General features: G+C 36.8%; 1 protein-coding gene across 1 annotated transcript in view; it reads left to right on the top strand.

Annotated features, from left to right (window-relative positions):
- The window catches only part of LOC113393282 (cardioacceleratory peptide receptor-like), a 49,847-nt gene that overhangs the window by 15,256 nt on the left and 16,114 nt on the right, over positions 1–18,477 (top strand). Inside the window, exon 3 of the mRNA XM_026630091.2 lies at positions 18,300–18,403. Coding sequence (XP_026485876.1) covers positions 18,300–18,403 — 104 coding nt within the window. The remainder of the gene's footprint in view (positions 1–18,299; positions 18,404–18,477) is intronic.

Raw genomic sequence — 18,477 nt, forward strand, 5'->3', positions numbered from 1 at the left:
GCAACAGACTGTCGCCCCCACACCATCTATAGACACGTTTAGATTTACAGAGCCCAATGAATTCACAAGGTTATTGCCGAAACCTTTCATAGTGGATGGAATCTGGTCGTGAGACAACCCGAGTTTTGCCAAACACGACTGTGCGATTAAGGTCACCTCACTGCCCAGATCAATGTACGCTTGGTATGGAGTGTCTTCTACAATTACTTCCTTCGTAAATTTATTGTTAGACTTTGAACTACTTATGAGCATGGTTTTCGCCACCCCGTCGGTTTCCCTCGATCCCGTCTCTCGTTTGGAACGACAAAGTTCAGCTTTATGTCCCACTTTGTCACAACGACTGCATTTCACTAGAGGTTTTGGGCATCTTGAAAACGGGTGCCCTTTCTCTTTGCAATTGTAGCAAAATAACCCAGGATTGGTTTTCATATTAGAGCGGTTATTTACTTTATCGTCATTCGTATTGAAATTACGATCCTTCAAAAACAATGGTTGAGGAGTGTAATGATCTCTATTATTGCTAATTAGGAATTTCAGTAGATCGTCAGGTTCATCGCATCGTAGCGCTAATGCGCTGGACCTTGTGGTCCTATCGCTGATACCGTGGATAACGCAATCGACTGCACGCCTGCCGCTTATATCGCATTGGTTAAGTAGTGAAAGTTTTTCGTAAAAATAGTTTTGGATGGGTTCGTTAATCCTACTTTTGCGTTTTAACATGTCTTCGAGTAACTGCCCATAATTTTGCTCGCAAGGGAAGGCGTTTAACAATTTGGTTTGCCATTCCGACCAGCTGTACAAAATCGAGCTCTGACTTTCGTACCATATTTTAGCTAACCCGGACAATTTTTGCATAGCAAAATGTACTGTGCTCTTCTCGTCCCAGCCATAGACCATCGCACATTCATTAACTTTTTTTAGCCAAATATCCATACGCTGGTTTTTCTCCGAAGGGTTAAACTCCGGTATGATGTTTTTGCTATCTCTATTCAAAATTTGTGTGCTATGGCTCGGCTGCGACGGAAAGATATCTTTAATAGACTTAATTATTTGAGTTACGTCTTTAGAAGAAAAGGATGGGCTACGTGACCTTTTAGAATCTCCTCGGTAGTCTCGCTCGGGTACGCGACTGCTGCTGCGGTGTTGGCCGCGTTCGTGGCCACGGCTGCGACCACGGCTGCGGCTACGACTGCGGCTACGGCTGCGGCTTCGGTTGCGGCTGCGGCTCTCCCGCGTCGCCCTTTGTGGCGACCCGCGGCGTACGCTCCGCTGACGACGTTGCTCCACGTCTAGTTCTCGTTGCAGCTGAAACTCCAGTTGGTGAACCCGCTTCTGTTCTTTCCTCAGCGCCTCTTCGCGATCCTGCAGCCGGCGGCAGTAACTACGGCTGCGTCGACTGGAGTCGCGATCACGCCCGAGAGTGAGGCTGCGCCTGGAGCGCGATCGGCCGCGTCGGGGAGTTTCTGCCGTCCGTCCAACATCGTTTGATTCCGAAATCATCTGAAACTCGTAGCCGGAAATTGTGTGCATTAGATATAAAATCGGGCAACGTGATTTTTGTTGAAAAGACAAAATCCTTAATATCATGAAAAGTATGCGTCCTACGCAAAAAAAATAACGAAATTTTGATCCACCTTATAAACACCCAGACACAACAATAAGAATACCCATTATTATATACAGTCTTTTTTTTTCTTTTTTTTTTTTTCAATTTAAACTTTTCTTAGTTTATACGATAAAACTATTTAAAATTAGATGGGAAGTATAACATCAGCTTGAACTTCGAAGGTAAGTGGCATTTCGTGCATATCATGCGTTCCATGTAGGTAGTCTATTTAACAAGACGGTTTCAACATTTTTTTTTTTTTTTGCTTTAGCGTTTGGTTCGGATAATATATATCACTATAATATACTTCTAATCGTGAAAACAAACTACCAAGTTTAACAATCGGCCTTATTAGGTCATAATTAAGTTGCAGGCGTGTACTTACATTTTTATTGGTTTATCCCACTTCTGAGATGTAAAAATAAATCCCCTTTATGTCACTGAATGTGTCGACGAAGGTTATATTTTATAATTAAACGCAATTATTAAGCTGACCAGGACTATATTTCTTCAAATACAATTCGGTAACTTTTTTTCAAAATCACGCTTCCCGCGCTTCGTAACCGACCGCCATCTTATTTTTATGCCCCGCCCTACCGAGCGGCCACCAGTGTGCCCAGTTGATAAAAAAAATCATTCACCCGGTAAAGCTACTTTAAATTTAGGACAATTATTAAAATAAACCTTACAAAATTATTTAAGCTAATGGATGTAAATAGTCACTGGGTCGATCCTGACCCCTTGGGCTATTGTTGTACCCCACTCCTAGCACAAGCTTAAAGCTTAATTGGAGGGGTAAATAGGAATATTAGTAGTTCCTTTTGGGGCATTGCTAATATTATTAATATATATATGGGATTATAGTGAGTGAAACGTTTTAAAAAGAGTGATATTTATTTAATAATTTCTAAACAAAAATAAACACGTCTTACATCGGGTTACGTTCTATGACAGCTGTCTCGTGTCACCATACTTACAAAAAATAAATCCTTTAGTAAGGAGGTGTAACATTAAAAAAAAATAACCTAACTATCTTAGTATACTATATATATATATATGTATATATGGTATACTAAGATATATATACATATATAGATAATATATACATCAATATAAATCTATATATATATATATACATTTTTTTAATATTATTTAATTAAGAGATGATTTTTTTAATAATTAAATCTTCAGATACGTCATCGTAAAGAATAAGTTCAAAAGAAAAGTTAAATTGGCTTATGATATAAATTTGTTATAGCTTAAATTTTTAATTTTATATATTTCTTTGTAATTTACTCTTAGTGGTCGAATGCGGTTCTTAAAAACTAATAAGCTACATCTTAACAAGAACAAGAAAAACATAGCTCTCAATAATAGTATTAATTTATTCTCAACACCTCGCCCTATTGTCGCCGCTAGTGACAGGAGGGCTGTTTAACTTTTTGCCCAGAGGATCGGAATTGCGATTCAACGGGGAAATGCTGCGGGTATTCCTGCCACCATTCCACACGTCCATGATTATACAGTAACCTTTTTTCGTTAACTTATTTGTATTTAGTTAAGGACTTGATGTTAACAATTCTTATATACACGAATAAAGAATATATTGTCTAAAACTATAATAAAATTTAAAAGTATGAAATCAATTAGTTTAGTAGTTTTGGTACGAATTCGAGAAAACGCATACAAAAATTATCTCTTTACAATATTAGTACAATGCAAACTTCTCCGTAGTAAATTTAAATCCATTATTAACTTTTTTCGTATTGTTATAATTTAGTTACATTTTATCTTTCTGTTGTTTTCGAGGGTTCCGTATCTCTAACGGAAAAAAGGAACACTTATAAGATCACTTCGTTATCCGTATTTCCGTCTGTCTGCCTTTGCGTCAAGAGCCTTTTAGGCATGCGGTCAGGTATAAAGTTGCAATACCAAACACTGAGGTCAGCGGACTCTTGGAGCTGTAAAAAAATGAAACTTTTGACTAGAAGTTTGATTTTTTTCACAGATCCAAGAGTCCACTGACCTTCTAGATTTCTACAAAGTCTACGCAATAAAAAGATACGGCCGGTTATGTCAAATTTTCCTAACATTCGGAAAAGGGAATCAATCTCTATAGTTTACTTCATTTTGACCCAGCACAAGTTTAGGATAAAATCCGAAATACGTTGATTGGTTGTTACATTAGTGTATCTTTATTATTGTGCGATGGTACGGAACTGTTAGCTCGTGAGTCCGACTCACACTAGCATGGTTTTTATTTATTTTTATAAATGATGGTAATAAAGTGTAGGCGTTTTGTGGCTCCTGGTTACTATTCTTTTATACATAATATATATTTTTGTCTTATTTTATATTTCACTTTTTGTTAGGTTCTATGTAAGTAATCCTACTCTGGCGGACTTTGTGCAAGTCTCCTGGGCAGGATCATCTACATAGAACTTATCAAAAAGTGAAATATAAAATATGAAAAAATAATAGTATTCACTCTTCAGACATTCATACATACGTACATCATAATTGCACAGTTTATTATATATAGCAGGATAAAAGTGTGCCAAATTGTAGTATTTAGTAAGTAGTAAGCCTTATAATATGTATAATATTAATAGTTAAAAAAAATAGCCACCATAAGACGCCACAAAGCAACAGAGACAGAAATTTCATGCTAAAATAATATATATTATTGTTTTTATTATAATCTGCATATATCCACCTTATCAAAAAAAAAAACTGCCGAGTAAAACCACCGTCTTATCACGAGATTTCTGAAATTATAGGTCTTATGATTTAAAATTTAGCATTTAAATTTTAATGTGGGAGATATACATAGTTTGTGCGAATTTTACACTTTCGAAGCTGAGACTCGCAGTTAGTAAGCAGTAGTAATGTGTTGCAATAATTTAATTTACGCGCAACACACACACACACACACACACACACACACACACACACACACACACACACACACACACACACACACACACACACACACACACACACACACGAGGAAGTGGAGATTTGGCGGAAAGGGCGTTTGATGGTATATGAGATGAGAAATAGAATAATTAGTAGCGCCCGGAGCTTCGCTCGGGTGTTCGGGTTTGGTCATCAGTTTGTAAGCATAATAAAGGCATACTCATATTCAAGCTTGCTACATATCAAATTTCGTTAAATTCAGTTCAGTGGTTTGGCTGTGAAAGATCAGCAGACAGACCGACACATAAAGTAACTTTCGCATTAATAGTAATAGTAAAGCCTAATCGTAACGATCTAAAACGTATCCTTAATATGAGATTAACAAGAAAGGTACATCTTCGTAAAAATATTGCTCTTTCATGCTCTCGTAATCAACGTAACCCCTAAGGGAGCACCCGGATTATGAACAACAGCCGCACATAACTTAATCATAATGCCGTAATTACTTGGATAAACTCCGATACTTGTTCTATTATAATATCGCTAGTTACGAAACCTCTTTTGTTTTAAATGCTCAATTTTACATTTCATTGTCCGTGTCTATAATATTAAAAAAAAAAACCGTTTTGTTAATGGATCGTAGAATTGTATTAATTGACATTTGTTATTAAAACACAAGTATGGGTTATATTCATACATTTACTTTTTTATTTTTCGTAGACTGATGCGTAAAGCAAGATATACATACTAATAGCATCTATGAGTATGTGACGTCTCCTAGACTCAGCAGAGAGATATTTGCGTTTATTAACATTTGGATTTTCTTGGTTACTTTTCCATTAATATGTTATTCAGTATATGTTAGTTTGATGGTGATGGTGAGTAAAATAAACCAGCGACAAAACATTTATTAGACACGTATATTAAAATAACAACAATGTTGTTTATGGGATTTCCAATTTACAGTCTTCATTAATACTTCGAATGTTTGATTTGGTGCTTTGTGCTTGTTTGGGTGGGAGGTACTCATCAGATATTATGCCGCTAAACAGCAATATATAGTACTGATGTGTTCCGGTTTGAAGTGTGAGTAAGCCAACCAATTACAGGCACAATGAACAGTTCCCAAGGTTGGTGATCCATTGGCAATATAAGGAATGGTTAATATTTATTACAGCGCCAATTGGTGAATACTTACCACTAGGGGACAATTTGCCCATCCGCCTACCTGTCTACCAAAAGAATGTATCCAACCAAGCATCGTCGTAATTATCACAGTATATAGATTTGTGTACACGAAAAAAGAGGGGGTGGGGTGGGGTTGGACATGTGATTAAAATGGAAAAAATCCCTGAAAGAAATTGTTTCTGTTTATCAAATCCATTTATACATTAGTCAAATCAAATCAAAATACACTTTGTTCAAACTGGCTCTTCCGAGCACTTATGAATCTACCACCGGTTCGGAATGTACACTCTAGAAGAAAGAGTGAGAACCGGCAAGAAACTTCGCAGTTACTCTTTTCTGACAATCAGTTAACTGAATTACTTATCGTATAATATAACCTCCATCAAACAATACAACATATTATATATTACAATGACAACATGTATATAGGATTGTCCTTTTACAAATTATGTTGAAATAAATATATTAAACAGGCTGATTTTTTTTATATTATATTAAGCTGTTATTGTTATATGTTGTTAAGTAATTATTATTTACCCTTAAATATTATATTAGGTAATAATATTATCAATATTTATTCGCTATACGCAAAGCATAATTCTTGTAGGACTTCATGAAGGTTTTTTCTGGGAACGAAGTACTTTTAATTATACCTCTATATACATATATAATAATTCTCGGTGAGCCTTATTTAGGAGTTTCTTAACATACACGCGTAAAGAAAAATTAAATACGTACAGATAATTAATAAATTAAAAAATAATAATAAAATTAGTGACAAAATTAAGTTGTGACAATGCTGGGTATAGGTTGTCATGTTTTTTTTGACAATGCTGCTCCTCTAAGAGTTTGTGGATATTCAATTTACATACCTATGTTTTATAATGTCGTTCAGAATCAGACCTGAAATTTATTTCTCAACACCACGCTTATACCGTAAAAAAGTAACAATCAAGTTAATTTTTTAAGAGCATTGTCTGTTAACTGTCACTAACGTGTTTTAGAAAATAATGAATAATACTGGAAATGAAAAACAAATGTCTCAGGATTCTCATTCCAACGTTTACCCAAATAAATTTGTTTACCGCAATTTATATTTCATATAAAATTTTCAATGACGTCACTTGTCCTATCATTGAAATAGGTGTTTATTAGGTTACGCGTTGTATACTATATATTATTATATACAATAGTCAACAAAAAAAAAAAATGGGTTGTATCATTGTTGGATGCCGAGATGGCCCAGTGGTTAGAACGCGTGCATCTTAACCGATGATTTCGGTTTCAAATCGAAGTTCGAATTTTCATGTGCTTAATTTGTGTTTATAATTCATCTCGTGCTCGGCGGTGAAGGAAAACATCGTGAGGAAACCTGCATGTGTCTAATTTCATCGAAATTCTGCCACATGTGTATTCCACCAACCCGCATTGGAGCAGCGTGATTGAATATGCTCCAAACCTTCTCCTCAAAGGGAGAGGTGGCCTTAGTCCAGCAGTGGGAAATTTACAGGGTGCTTATGTAAAAAAAATGTAATGTAATATGTACATTGTTGGTGGCTATCGCTAACTATTCGTATAGATGCTAACTCAAACATACGCTTACAGAACGTACGTAGTAGTTTCAAAATAAAATATTAAAGAAACATTAAAAATATCGATTTTGAGTGCAGCTTACGTCTCTAAATATAACATTTCTGACACGTCATACATATGTGCTATCAATGCCAAATCTAAGCAGTCGTTTTCATATTAAATACTTCAATTTTTATTTATATAAGTTAAAAAGTTCGTAGCTCGTTTATGAAAAGTATATTTATAGTTTGAAAAACTGTTAGACCATGTGGAGATAATCGCACATCGAACGAACTCCAAACTTCCTCATATTTCCACTCATATTTTTAACACTCCTATCATATTTCAATCACTTTGTTATAAATGAAGTAACGCCTTTAATCTAAACATCGAATTCGTAAATAAACGCCGCATTCGACCGACGAATAAACTGGTAATAAACTCGTTTCGAAACATTTCCTTCGTACAAATTTGAATTTTACGTTCCGGTATTAAAGAATATTTAGCGATTGGTTAGGAACCATATTTTCTAGAACCGAACTTTTGTTTCGATATAAATAAAGGGGATTTACGAGATTCACTCGCGACGTAAACTTAAAATAGTTTATTTTGAGGAGCGTACGTAACGAAATTTGCCGTCGGGTTTTAACTTTGAAAATAAGAGCGGTCTTGTGTTTTTGTTCACAAAATGTTAATGCGTCGTAAATAAGAAAATTATGTGAAGCTAAACGTGTTTGATGTGATCTATTTGACACACTGTGGCTTCGCACGGGTAGCACTGAGTAAATAATCGATAATAGTATTATCATGGACTTATTTTTGAGATAAAATCTTTACACCTATATAACACGAACATTTCTATCTCACATCATGTTCGTATAAGTTTATGTAACAACAATATTAACACAGCATACAAAACAATTGTATCTGAGTTGATCCATAAATATCATAAAAATGTTAGCTAATTTACACAATATCATAAAGAGATAATATTTGTTTGGTTGTATGTAGGGGGTAATCTCCGGAATTAATGATACAATTCTAAAAAAGTTCACTGGTATAAAGATGCGTTATTCCTAAGTGCTATATGTCATTATATAAATATCATATAATTTTCTTCACTATCAAATCGAATCCGTGAGAAGCTTGGTGGGTTTAATACTTAAATCTGTCTATTGGTGAGATCGTGTTGAAAATCCACATAGCAGTTCTTGACTTTAGTAACAAATGTGATTTGTTATGGCCAATGGTAGAAAAAGATTTTGCTAAAAGTCTATAATAATCTTTGTTTCGAATAAAATCAGAATCAAGAAACTCCGGCTTCCGGACAAAACAGACAAGTTTCGCTTAAAATTCTAATGTATTTAATAGAGCTATTTCATAAATTGACTATAATGTATGAGAACGCTAACGATGGTCACTAAAAATACATTAGCGTTTGATAATTGATGGTGAAAAAGAATTGATTTTAGTGACAGGTCTTTTTTATGGCATAGGTTGGCGGACGAGCAAATGGGCCACCTGATGGTAAGTGGTCACCACCGCACATAGATAATGGCGCTGTAAGAAATATTAATATAAAAGATCGCCAATGCGCCACTTTCTAAAATAAAATGTTTAATTCAAATAAAAAAAGTAAACTAACAGCCATTGAATGCATCACAGCTGGGCTAAAACCTTTAGAGCAGAAGGCTTGCTTATTCCACGACGCTGTTCCAATGCAGATTGGTAGATACATATGCCATCAATTTTATCCTTCCTCAGAAAATTTTCTTTGACGACCGAGCAAGATATGAATTATAACAACAGATTAAGCACATGAAAGCTTAATGGTACCTGCCGGCTTTGAACCCACTATCATCGTTTAAGATTCACGAGTACCAGTAGTCTATTTCAGCATTGTACGTATTATTTGTCTAAATTCAACTGAATTAAATAAAATTGGCGCGCTGGTTAATTTATAAGCCAACCAATGTCAAGGTACGAAAACAAAATAAAAGCATCGCGGCGTACCTTAAAAAAATACGTGAAGAAATCGTATTATTTTCCGTCTAGACGTTAAGAATTACAATCTCAAATAGATTTAAAACTACATATAACACGACTGGCTGAGTCGTAAATGTCTGATCAACGGTCACTTTGTATTATTCACGCTATAAAAACGTCAAATGTCGAAATAACACGTCTTGTTATCTGTATAAAAAAAATATTTTCAAATGGATTTTTAAACGCCGTGATATATGTTGGATTTTATCTTTATTTTGACCACGTGTTATCGTAAAAGTCAATTCGAAATGTATCAACGATGACGTAGACGACTTTTAACAACCGATGCAGTATTCTAGGTATGTTTGATGTCAGCTGTCAGATTGAGGAGTCAGCAACCTGGAGAATGTAGTCCATTTGCCGCAGGTTGCAGACTCGTGTGCTGAAAATTTATAAGGCCAATAACATAAATACTTTTTTGTTCGCTCAACCTGAGGTTGGACTAAGACCTCAAGATCTGCGGCCTTATATGTTAGTAAGTAGATCAACAAGGCAGTAATGATTAAAATTAACAAATATTATATCTAACCTTTACAAAAAATATATATAATAAACACACATTATCTATATTGATCTCTTATATATCTTGTAAATGACATATGTTTATTTTTATTGACATATTACGTCAAACTTTTTGAAAAATACCGTCTGGGTTTCTCTGGGACTCATCAGATATTCTGCCACCAAGCAGCAATACTTAGTATTGTTGTGCTCCGGTTTGAAGGGTGAGTGAGCCAGTGTAATTACAGGCACAAGGAACATAACATCTTAGTTCCCAAGGCTGGTGGGGCATTGGCGATGTAAGGAATGGTTAATATTTAAGACAGTGCCATTGTCTATGGGCGAAGGTGACCACTTACCATCAGGTGGCCCATTTGCTACGCCTACGTACTACATAAAAAGCAGTAGAAACATCAAAATAAGTAGAATTTACGAAATAACCAATTTCCAGTAAACTACTTTTTTAGTGCCGTTGTTAACTCGCCATTTGAAATTTTGACTACATTTTATATCAGTATTATAATTTATTTATAAGGTTTGATTGCGTATGCGACCTTAATATTTTAAGATCTAATTATGAACTCCAAAACAATAGCACGGGATCATTACTTTGACTTAATTAGAAATATATAAACAAAGGTTGAACCTGTGACCTTGCCCACGCTAAATTTATAAAATGTTACCTATACAAACTGTCACCCGCCATTTCACCCTGTCGAGGGGTGAATTGAAAAAAGTAGCCTATACCCTTCTCCCCAGAGAAGAGTCCCAACTCAAAGTATCTCCGTACCAAATTCTATCTAAATTCAGTGACCTTAGCTTGAAGAGATAACAGACAGAGTTACTTTCGAATTTACAATATTATTATAGATATAGATTATTTTCTGTTAGAAACTATAGCTCATATTAAGTATGTCTGTCAAACGTCAGGTTATTCATATCTATGTAAAAATGTTTCCCTATAACAAAAACTTGAGTTACGTGCTTTCTAACGTACATATTTCAAGAGAAAATAATGATCATATAAGAGATATACACACGATATTTCTTTTCACAAAAACTTCATAAATTTTTTCGTATTCGTCACTCGTATATACGCGGTACCATAGTAATGTTACGGCATATTATGTATATATATGTTATTTTATAAGACAGAAAAAGAATTGGGTCATACGAAATATGTCTTCACTATTGTCTGTTGGTATTTCAATTTGACAATCCGTGGACACCATTGGGCAAAGAGCCTTATTACAGAATCAACTAAAAACTACCGGTATGGTTGTTCCATTGGTAGTAGTTTTTTTTTATCATTGAGCACAATGATATATTTCAAGTAATATATCATTGAGCACAATGATATATTTCAAGTAATATATATCTGGTAAATACATTTTACTTGGCGGTAGGGCTTTGTGCAAACCTGTCTATAAGTAGGTAGTTACCATCCACTAATCATATTCTACCCCAAAACTTTATTAAGTAATCTTGTCTCGACGATCAGGGCTTGCTGGACTAGAGCCCTGATCTGCCGACCTTGGGCGGTCGCCGCTGTTCCTCGCCTTGACCTGGAACCGGTACACCTCCGCGAGCACATCCGCCTGGAGCTCCCAAGGCGGATCGCCCGCGAGAAGTGTCGCCGCAGTCCACGACACCGACCTCACTACGCCGGCGTAGAGGCGCCGGCACAGCGACCCAGATCTTCCTACGTTCGGTAGGAGGCGGCCTATGGTGGCAGCGGTGATAATCTCTGCTTTGGTGACGGAGTCGTCTACCCCCGTCACCTTAATATCCACTTTTCTTATGGGATGAACGACGCTGGCCACCCCAATCAGCACTGTGCGGAGCTTGTCAGCTAGTTTTTCTACCTGGTCCGACTCTCCGCAGCTCCAGGACTCTGGCTTCCGTTGCCAAGCGTCGGACTTTTAACCCGTCATTGATCCCGAAGTCCTGCAGTTTTATGCCCGCAATCCAAGACCTGGGCATATGTGACACCTTTCTGCTCCGCTTCCGGCTGCAGCGTAACCACCACTGCACTGGAGTAGTCAGCTTGGGCTTAACCGCCTGAAATGCCTTAAGCAACGTATGCGCCAACGTGGCGATTGTTCCAGCCGGAGGGGAAGCCTGTTTCCCATTCTTTCCCTTTTTAACCACAGTGGACTAGGACATCTACTTGACCATCTGTGGCGGAATCACCTCCGGCGCGATCGGCGCCGGCGCTTGAAGGGCCAGTGATAGGTGGCGGTGGAGCAGCTGGTGGCACCCGCTTAGGTACGGGTGCGGAATTCGGCGGTGAGCCTTCACCTCGGACTTGAGGCTGTCCACCTCTTTGCGCAGGTGTCCATTATCGGCACGTAGCTTTCGAGTCTTCTCGGCTTCTGTCCGAGACGCTAAGGCATCTCCAATGGCCTGTAGTGCGGCCGCCGACTCCTTCAGCTTCTTGGCATATCATCCTTTTAAATTGGAGGACTTTTGTGCCACCTCCAAAACCGCAGTGCCCAGATCAATCACAGACTATATAGAAGTTTTTCAGAACATTAGTATTGCGAACTCCATGCCTTTTATGTTCTATTTCTTTACTTCTACTATTATTCGTTAAGGAGGAATACGCCTACATTAGATTTAATTTTTTAATTAGCAAAGCAAAAAATTAATTGATGAAATGTGATAATATATTTTTGTGAAACAATATCGTATATAACTGGCTTTCTGTTCAATCATATTTTTAATTAGAGATGAAATACAACGCTATGGAACATAATACTACTTAATATAATATATAATTTGAAAATAGAATTATTAATTTCACCTTGACATATAATATTTTATTTATTTAATGTTATATTTCATACATAGATATAGCGTCAATAAAAAGTAGGTAATGTTTAAGCATAATTTCTACTAGAAGAAAAGAACATTGGCTGGTTTGTGTGTCATAACGATGAAACAATTATATACTTGGTGCAAGCTTGTCTGAGTACGTACCACCCACTCATCAGATATTCGATTGCCAAACAGAAATACTCAGTACTGTTGTGTTTCGGTTTGAATGGCGAGCGATCAGTGTAACTACACAAGGGACATAACATTTTAGTTCCCAAGCTTAGAGGTAGTGGTTAACGTTTCTTACAGCATCATTATCTATGGGCACTGGTGAACACTTGACATCAGGTGGCTTTGGCTTTGACATGATGCTGTCTTGGTACCTTACAGCCACAGCGCATCGCAATTTAGTAACAGACAGTAAGTATCCCATAGATAGGCAGTCTTCTGTTCGTCGTCGTCTGTTCGTTGTCGTTCTGTGAGTCTGTTCTTGAGAGGATGGGTTAAGAGCTTAGTTAACTAAGCTCGAATGGGATTGGTGAAAACACAAGTCACAGAATTTTGGCTGACATTGGGAGGTCTCATTGCGATGCTTTCTTTCATTGCACATGATGAATAAACATTAATCGATCACTTAAAAACTTTTGGTAAATAAGTTTTTGGTTTGATCACATGTTCTAAGGAAGTTATTTCGGCATTACTCGTACTAAAATACCACTTTCATCCATATATGTTTAAATAAGTCTTAGTGTGGTCTTTATTTTTCAATCCTATCACTCTGTTTCCAAAATTCCCATTGCTAAAATTGAAGTTTTAATTCCCATGAGTATTATTTCCGTTCTAATGACTAAAATCCTCTCTCATTCTACATTATTTTACAGCAAATCCTTTAGAGGACAGACTGCCAGTCTTGAATACCTCACTATTAAACTTGAACAAACGCTTGCAGTAAAAACTTTAATGACTACTTTTTTGTGTGTCGTTGTAGAAGCTGTTACATTTTATAATAGTTCCCTACTTTATTCATACTGTTACGTGTAATTCGATATTATTATTTCGGACGTATCTTCTGATTAAATACTATCTTTTACACCTAAACCTTACTGTACTATATCCTCCACGCTAAGGTTGCTAGTGCTCTGAAAAATATTGTTCTTCAGATGCTTGTATTATACACTAGCTGCCCATTTTCAAATAAAATTAAAAAACGCCTGCTCTCTCCACTGCAGTTAAAACTTCCAAAAATAATTTCTTAGCATATGTCTACGTTATAAAATAAACTTAAATATGTTCAAAATTTCAGCTGACGAAACTCAATAATCGGCTTAGCATTGATAGCTAGTCAGTAATAAACGATTTTATAAGTAGATACCGGTTTATTATTTATTTCCTAAATGCCTTTATTATTTTTCGGTTTGTAATACTTAGATATAAATATAGTTGGAATATATTAATACATTTCAACAGAATTCATAGATTATGGTAAGTTTTTGGCTACATCCTCTGACGATTATGTCATTATGAAAAGAGGCAAATATGTTGCCTTTAAAATGTCTTTTTTTATTTCAAAGCGACGCTGTCGTAATAGTTAACAATTTCGCGTGAAATGAAAAAAGTTCGCGTATAATAGTTTATATGACGTGATCTGATGTTATATTTCATTTCCACTTTACTGCAAAGCCTTGGTCTGAGAAATATACTTTTCCAATAATGTCTGTTGGTCTATTTGTTTTAAGCTACGCTAACTGGTTACTTATGATGGTCATCATTATATAACATAAAATAGTCCCGCAGCGTCTGTCTGTCTGACATCGATAAACTCAAAAACTTCTCAACAAATTATCAGACGCTTTTTACCAATGAGTTCATGGGAAGATGTAGTGTGTAGTCTGACGACGAAAAAAATGAAAATATGACGACGGTGACTGCAAATGTCAGAGAAAATCTTGCAGATTGAATATATCCAGCAAATTGAAACGAATACTAAAAAAATATTCATACAAATATTGTGTGACAAATAAGTTACTACAGTTACTATTTATGTTTGTAGTATAATATGTATGTACTTATTGGTTCTTTTTTCTTGCTTAAATTTTAATATATAGTTATTATTTACACTGAAGTTTTTTTAAGCTTCTTTAGAGTAAACTAGCAAAAATTGTCACTTAAGGTAAAAGTGTTATGCCTTTTTTTTTTTTTGTTTAACGAGGAGGAAATGCATTTACGCATGCCGCCCGGTCGGGGGACCGGGACGGGTATGTGGGACTCAACCGGGGCCTAATGCCCCGTGCCAGGGCACGCTGAAGCTAATGCCCTGTCCTACCCACTAAAACCATCCTCGGGTTTCCACCATGCCGCCGAGTGGTGAGGCAACGGGATCGCCAAGGGCATGCAACCGCGACCCCACCAGCGGCAGCCGCCGTAAGGCGGCTGAATATTCATGGAAAGCGCGCCTAGTGCGCGCCTTCCCCCTCATCCTCCACGTGGGAATGTGACGAACTCCCCCGAGTCCGCCACTGGAGGCTTGGCGTCAACGACGCCCTGCGGCGGATAAGATGGTAGGCTCCGCCGCTGACCGCCGGTGTAAAACACCTGGGAGGCTCGAGTAGCGAGCCCTCCCACTCCCTCCTAGCCAACGAGGCCACTCACATGGTCCGCCCTGACGCCGATCAGGAACGTACCAGGAGCGGCCCCGCGGTATCCCTCCCGCCAGTCTTAGCCGTGGCCGACGAGCAAGCTCAAACCGGCCTCGTTGCCCAGGGTACACCACGAGGAGGTGACTGACATGTACCCCAAAAGTGTTATGCCTCCTCCAGGTGACCTTCAACTCTTTTTCTCTTTCTATTGGTTATTGTTTTAATTCAAACACATTTAATAACAATTTAGTCATTATTTTACATTACATTATCAGCCTGTAAATTTCCTGCTGGGCTAAGGCTTTGAGGAGAAGGTTTGGAGCATATTCCACCACGCGGATTGGTAGAATACATGTGTGGCAGAATTTCGTTGAAATTAAACACATGCAGGTTTCCTCACCGCCGATCACGAGATGAATAATAAACACAAGTTAAGCACATGAAAATTCAGTGGTGCTTGCCTGGTTTTGAACCCGCAATCATCGGTTAAGATGCACATGTCCTAACCATTGTGCCAGCTCGGCACAATTTAGCCATCGTCATTTAATTATTTTTAAACGTTATCAATTTATTTTATTGTGTCTGTTATTTAATAAAACATATCTCGTGTTTTATTTGTTTTCATATACTTAAAGATTTTTATTATTTCCGTAAATTTATGATAACTTTATGCCTGCAATGTTTGTTCATCCTGAATAAATGTTATCTTGTTTCGTATTATATATTTTTAATGAAACTTTTTTTTTTTTTTGTATCTTGTTTGAAGTAGTGCTGTTAGCTCTACTGGCCTTTACAGCGTCACCGAACGTTGGGGCGAGTGTTAAAACTCTGCCTTCAGGTGAACCCTTTCGGGCTCGAGAGTGACGTTCGTCTTGAGGGTGTCTCCTATGAGATCGCACCTCGGCTCAGAACGTAGTCGGTGCGGTAATGAAACCATTGTTGCTGTAATCTTTATGTACCGTAAAGGCTGTTGCAAATATTTTCTTAGCAATTTCGGCTGTCTATAAATCTATTGTACAATTTTCTAAGTTGTCTGTGTTAGTTTTGGCAACGTTAGGCTGGAAACCATCCAGACCGGCGTTTTCTGCTTTAAACCGGAAAAAAATCCCTTATTCATATTAGTTCGATGAAGTTATAATTTTTATATACCACTGTTATTATTATTGAAATCATATAATATAGGAATGCAGGATATATTATAATTTTAGAAAATAAAAATATTTTAACAGTTTAATTGTTTTGTAAATTACTTTTTTTCATCGTAACTGTTTTTAAAACGTCAATAGCGCAGTGGTTGTGTGCAGCGATGTAAAAAGTCGCAGGATTGATACCCTCGGCTATTGTAGTCGCCACTCCAACACAAGCGATAAGCTTAGAAGGACGGGTAAATAGGAATATTAGTAATTCCTTTATCAATTTGGGGTATTGCTACTATTCTGAGCCGAGATGGCCCAGTGGTTAGAACGCGTGCATCTTAACCGATGATTTCGGGTTCAAACCCAGGCAGGCGCCACTGAGTTTTCATGTGCTTAATTTGTGTTTATAATTCATCTTGTGCTCAGCGGTGAAGGAAAACATCGTGAAGAAACCTGCATGTGTCTAATTTCAACGAAATTCTGCCACATGTGTATTCCACCAACCCGCATTGGAGCAGCGTGGTGGAATATGCTCCATACCTTCTCCTCAACGGAAGAGGAGGCCTTAGCCCAGCAGTGGGAAATTTACAGGCTGATTATGTTATGTTATGTTATTATGTAGTGACAATTTAATGTCTCAATAAATTTAGTGGAAATAAAACGAAATAAATGTCAATAAACACACTGTTGTCTTTCAAAGATTTTATCGGTGAACGCGGTGAGATAAATATATGTTCCTGTTTCATTCTAACAAGCCTTTAATTACAAACTCGTGTTACTCAAACTTTATGGAGGTTGAAGGGAATTCCTTGTTGAGATAAACTTGCCCTTAAAACGTATTGTTTTATTATATTTATTGCTATAAGATAGCATAATAATTGTAAGCATATATGCAAATATGATATGATATTTTATATAATTGTATAAATAACACGAGCTTACCAAGTTGCGTTTGTAGTTTGTTGCATTACTCATGGTCAAACCATTTATTTCGATGCCATTCTTTTTCAGCTTTACTTATATTTATTATTGTAACATATTATAGTAATACTAGCTGCTCTTCGCGACTTCGCTCGGCTATATTACGTATATGATTTTTGGGAAACTTTAACCGTTTACGCAGCGCACGCAACGGTTAAAGTAATACTCTCAAATTTTCCCCGTTTTTGCAACATTTTTCATTGATACTCCGTTCCTAATGGTCGTAACATAACAGATAAATGGGCTACATATGATTGAAATATTTTTTCAAATCTTACGAGTAGTTCCTGAGATAAACACGTTCAATCTAAAGAACGAACAAACTCTTTAGCTTTATAATATTAGTTTAGATGTAAATACGAAAGTAGCTCTGTCTGTTTGTCTGTTAATTCGTCACGACTGAAGAGAATTAGACATTCTGGCTGCCTCGGACAGAGTCATATATTAAATACATTTCTCATGTAAAATAAGAAGTATTCTAATAGATATATTGTCATTGCTTTTTTTTATGATATCGGTAGGCGGACGAGCAAATGGACCACCTGATGGTAAGTGGTCACCACCGCCCATAGACAGTGGCGTTGTAAGAAATATTAATCATTCCTTACATCACCGATGCGCCACCAACCTTGGGAACTAAGATGTTACGTCCCTTGTGCCTATAGTTACACTGGCTCACTCACCCTTCAAACCGGAACACAACAATAATAAGTACTGCTGTTTAGCGGTAGAATATCAGATGAGTGGGTGGTACCTACCTAGACGGGCTAGCACAAAGCCCTACCACCAAGTAAAATGCTTAAATGTCACGTCTTGCAAAAGTATATATTTTTAAAATTTTGTAAAGTCCTTTCAAACGGGTAATAATATTAATTGAATAATATTTCATTGCAGATTTATTCGTGGGGCTGATATACGTTTTTGTGGATATCGTTCAAAAAATTACCATTGCGTGGCTGGCTGGCGAATTCATGTGCAAAATTGTGAAATTCCTTCAGGTAATATAAATTATGTAGATGATATGTGGATATAATAAATTCTCTTTTTAAATTGGTTAGACTCGACCGACATT

Source organism: Vanessa tameamea, chromosome 6 (genome assembly GCF_037043105.1).
Source record: "Vanessa tameamea isolate UH-Manoa-2023 chromosome 6, ilVanTame1 primary haplotype, whole genome shotgun sequence".
In the NCBI taxonomy this organism is placed as follows: Eukaryota; Metazoa; Arthropoda; class Insecta; order Lepidoptera; family Nymphalidae; genus Vanessa; species Vanessa tameamea.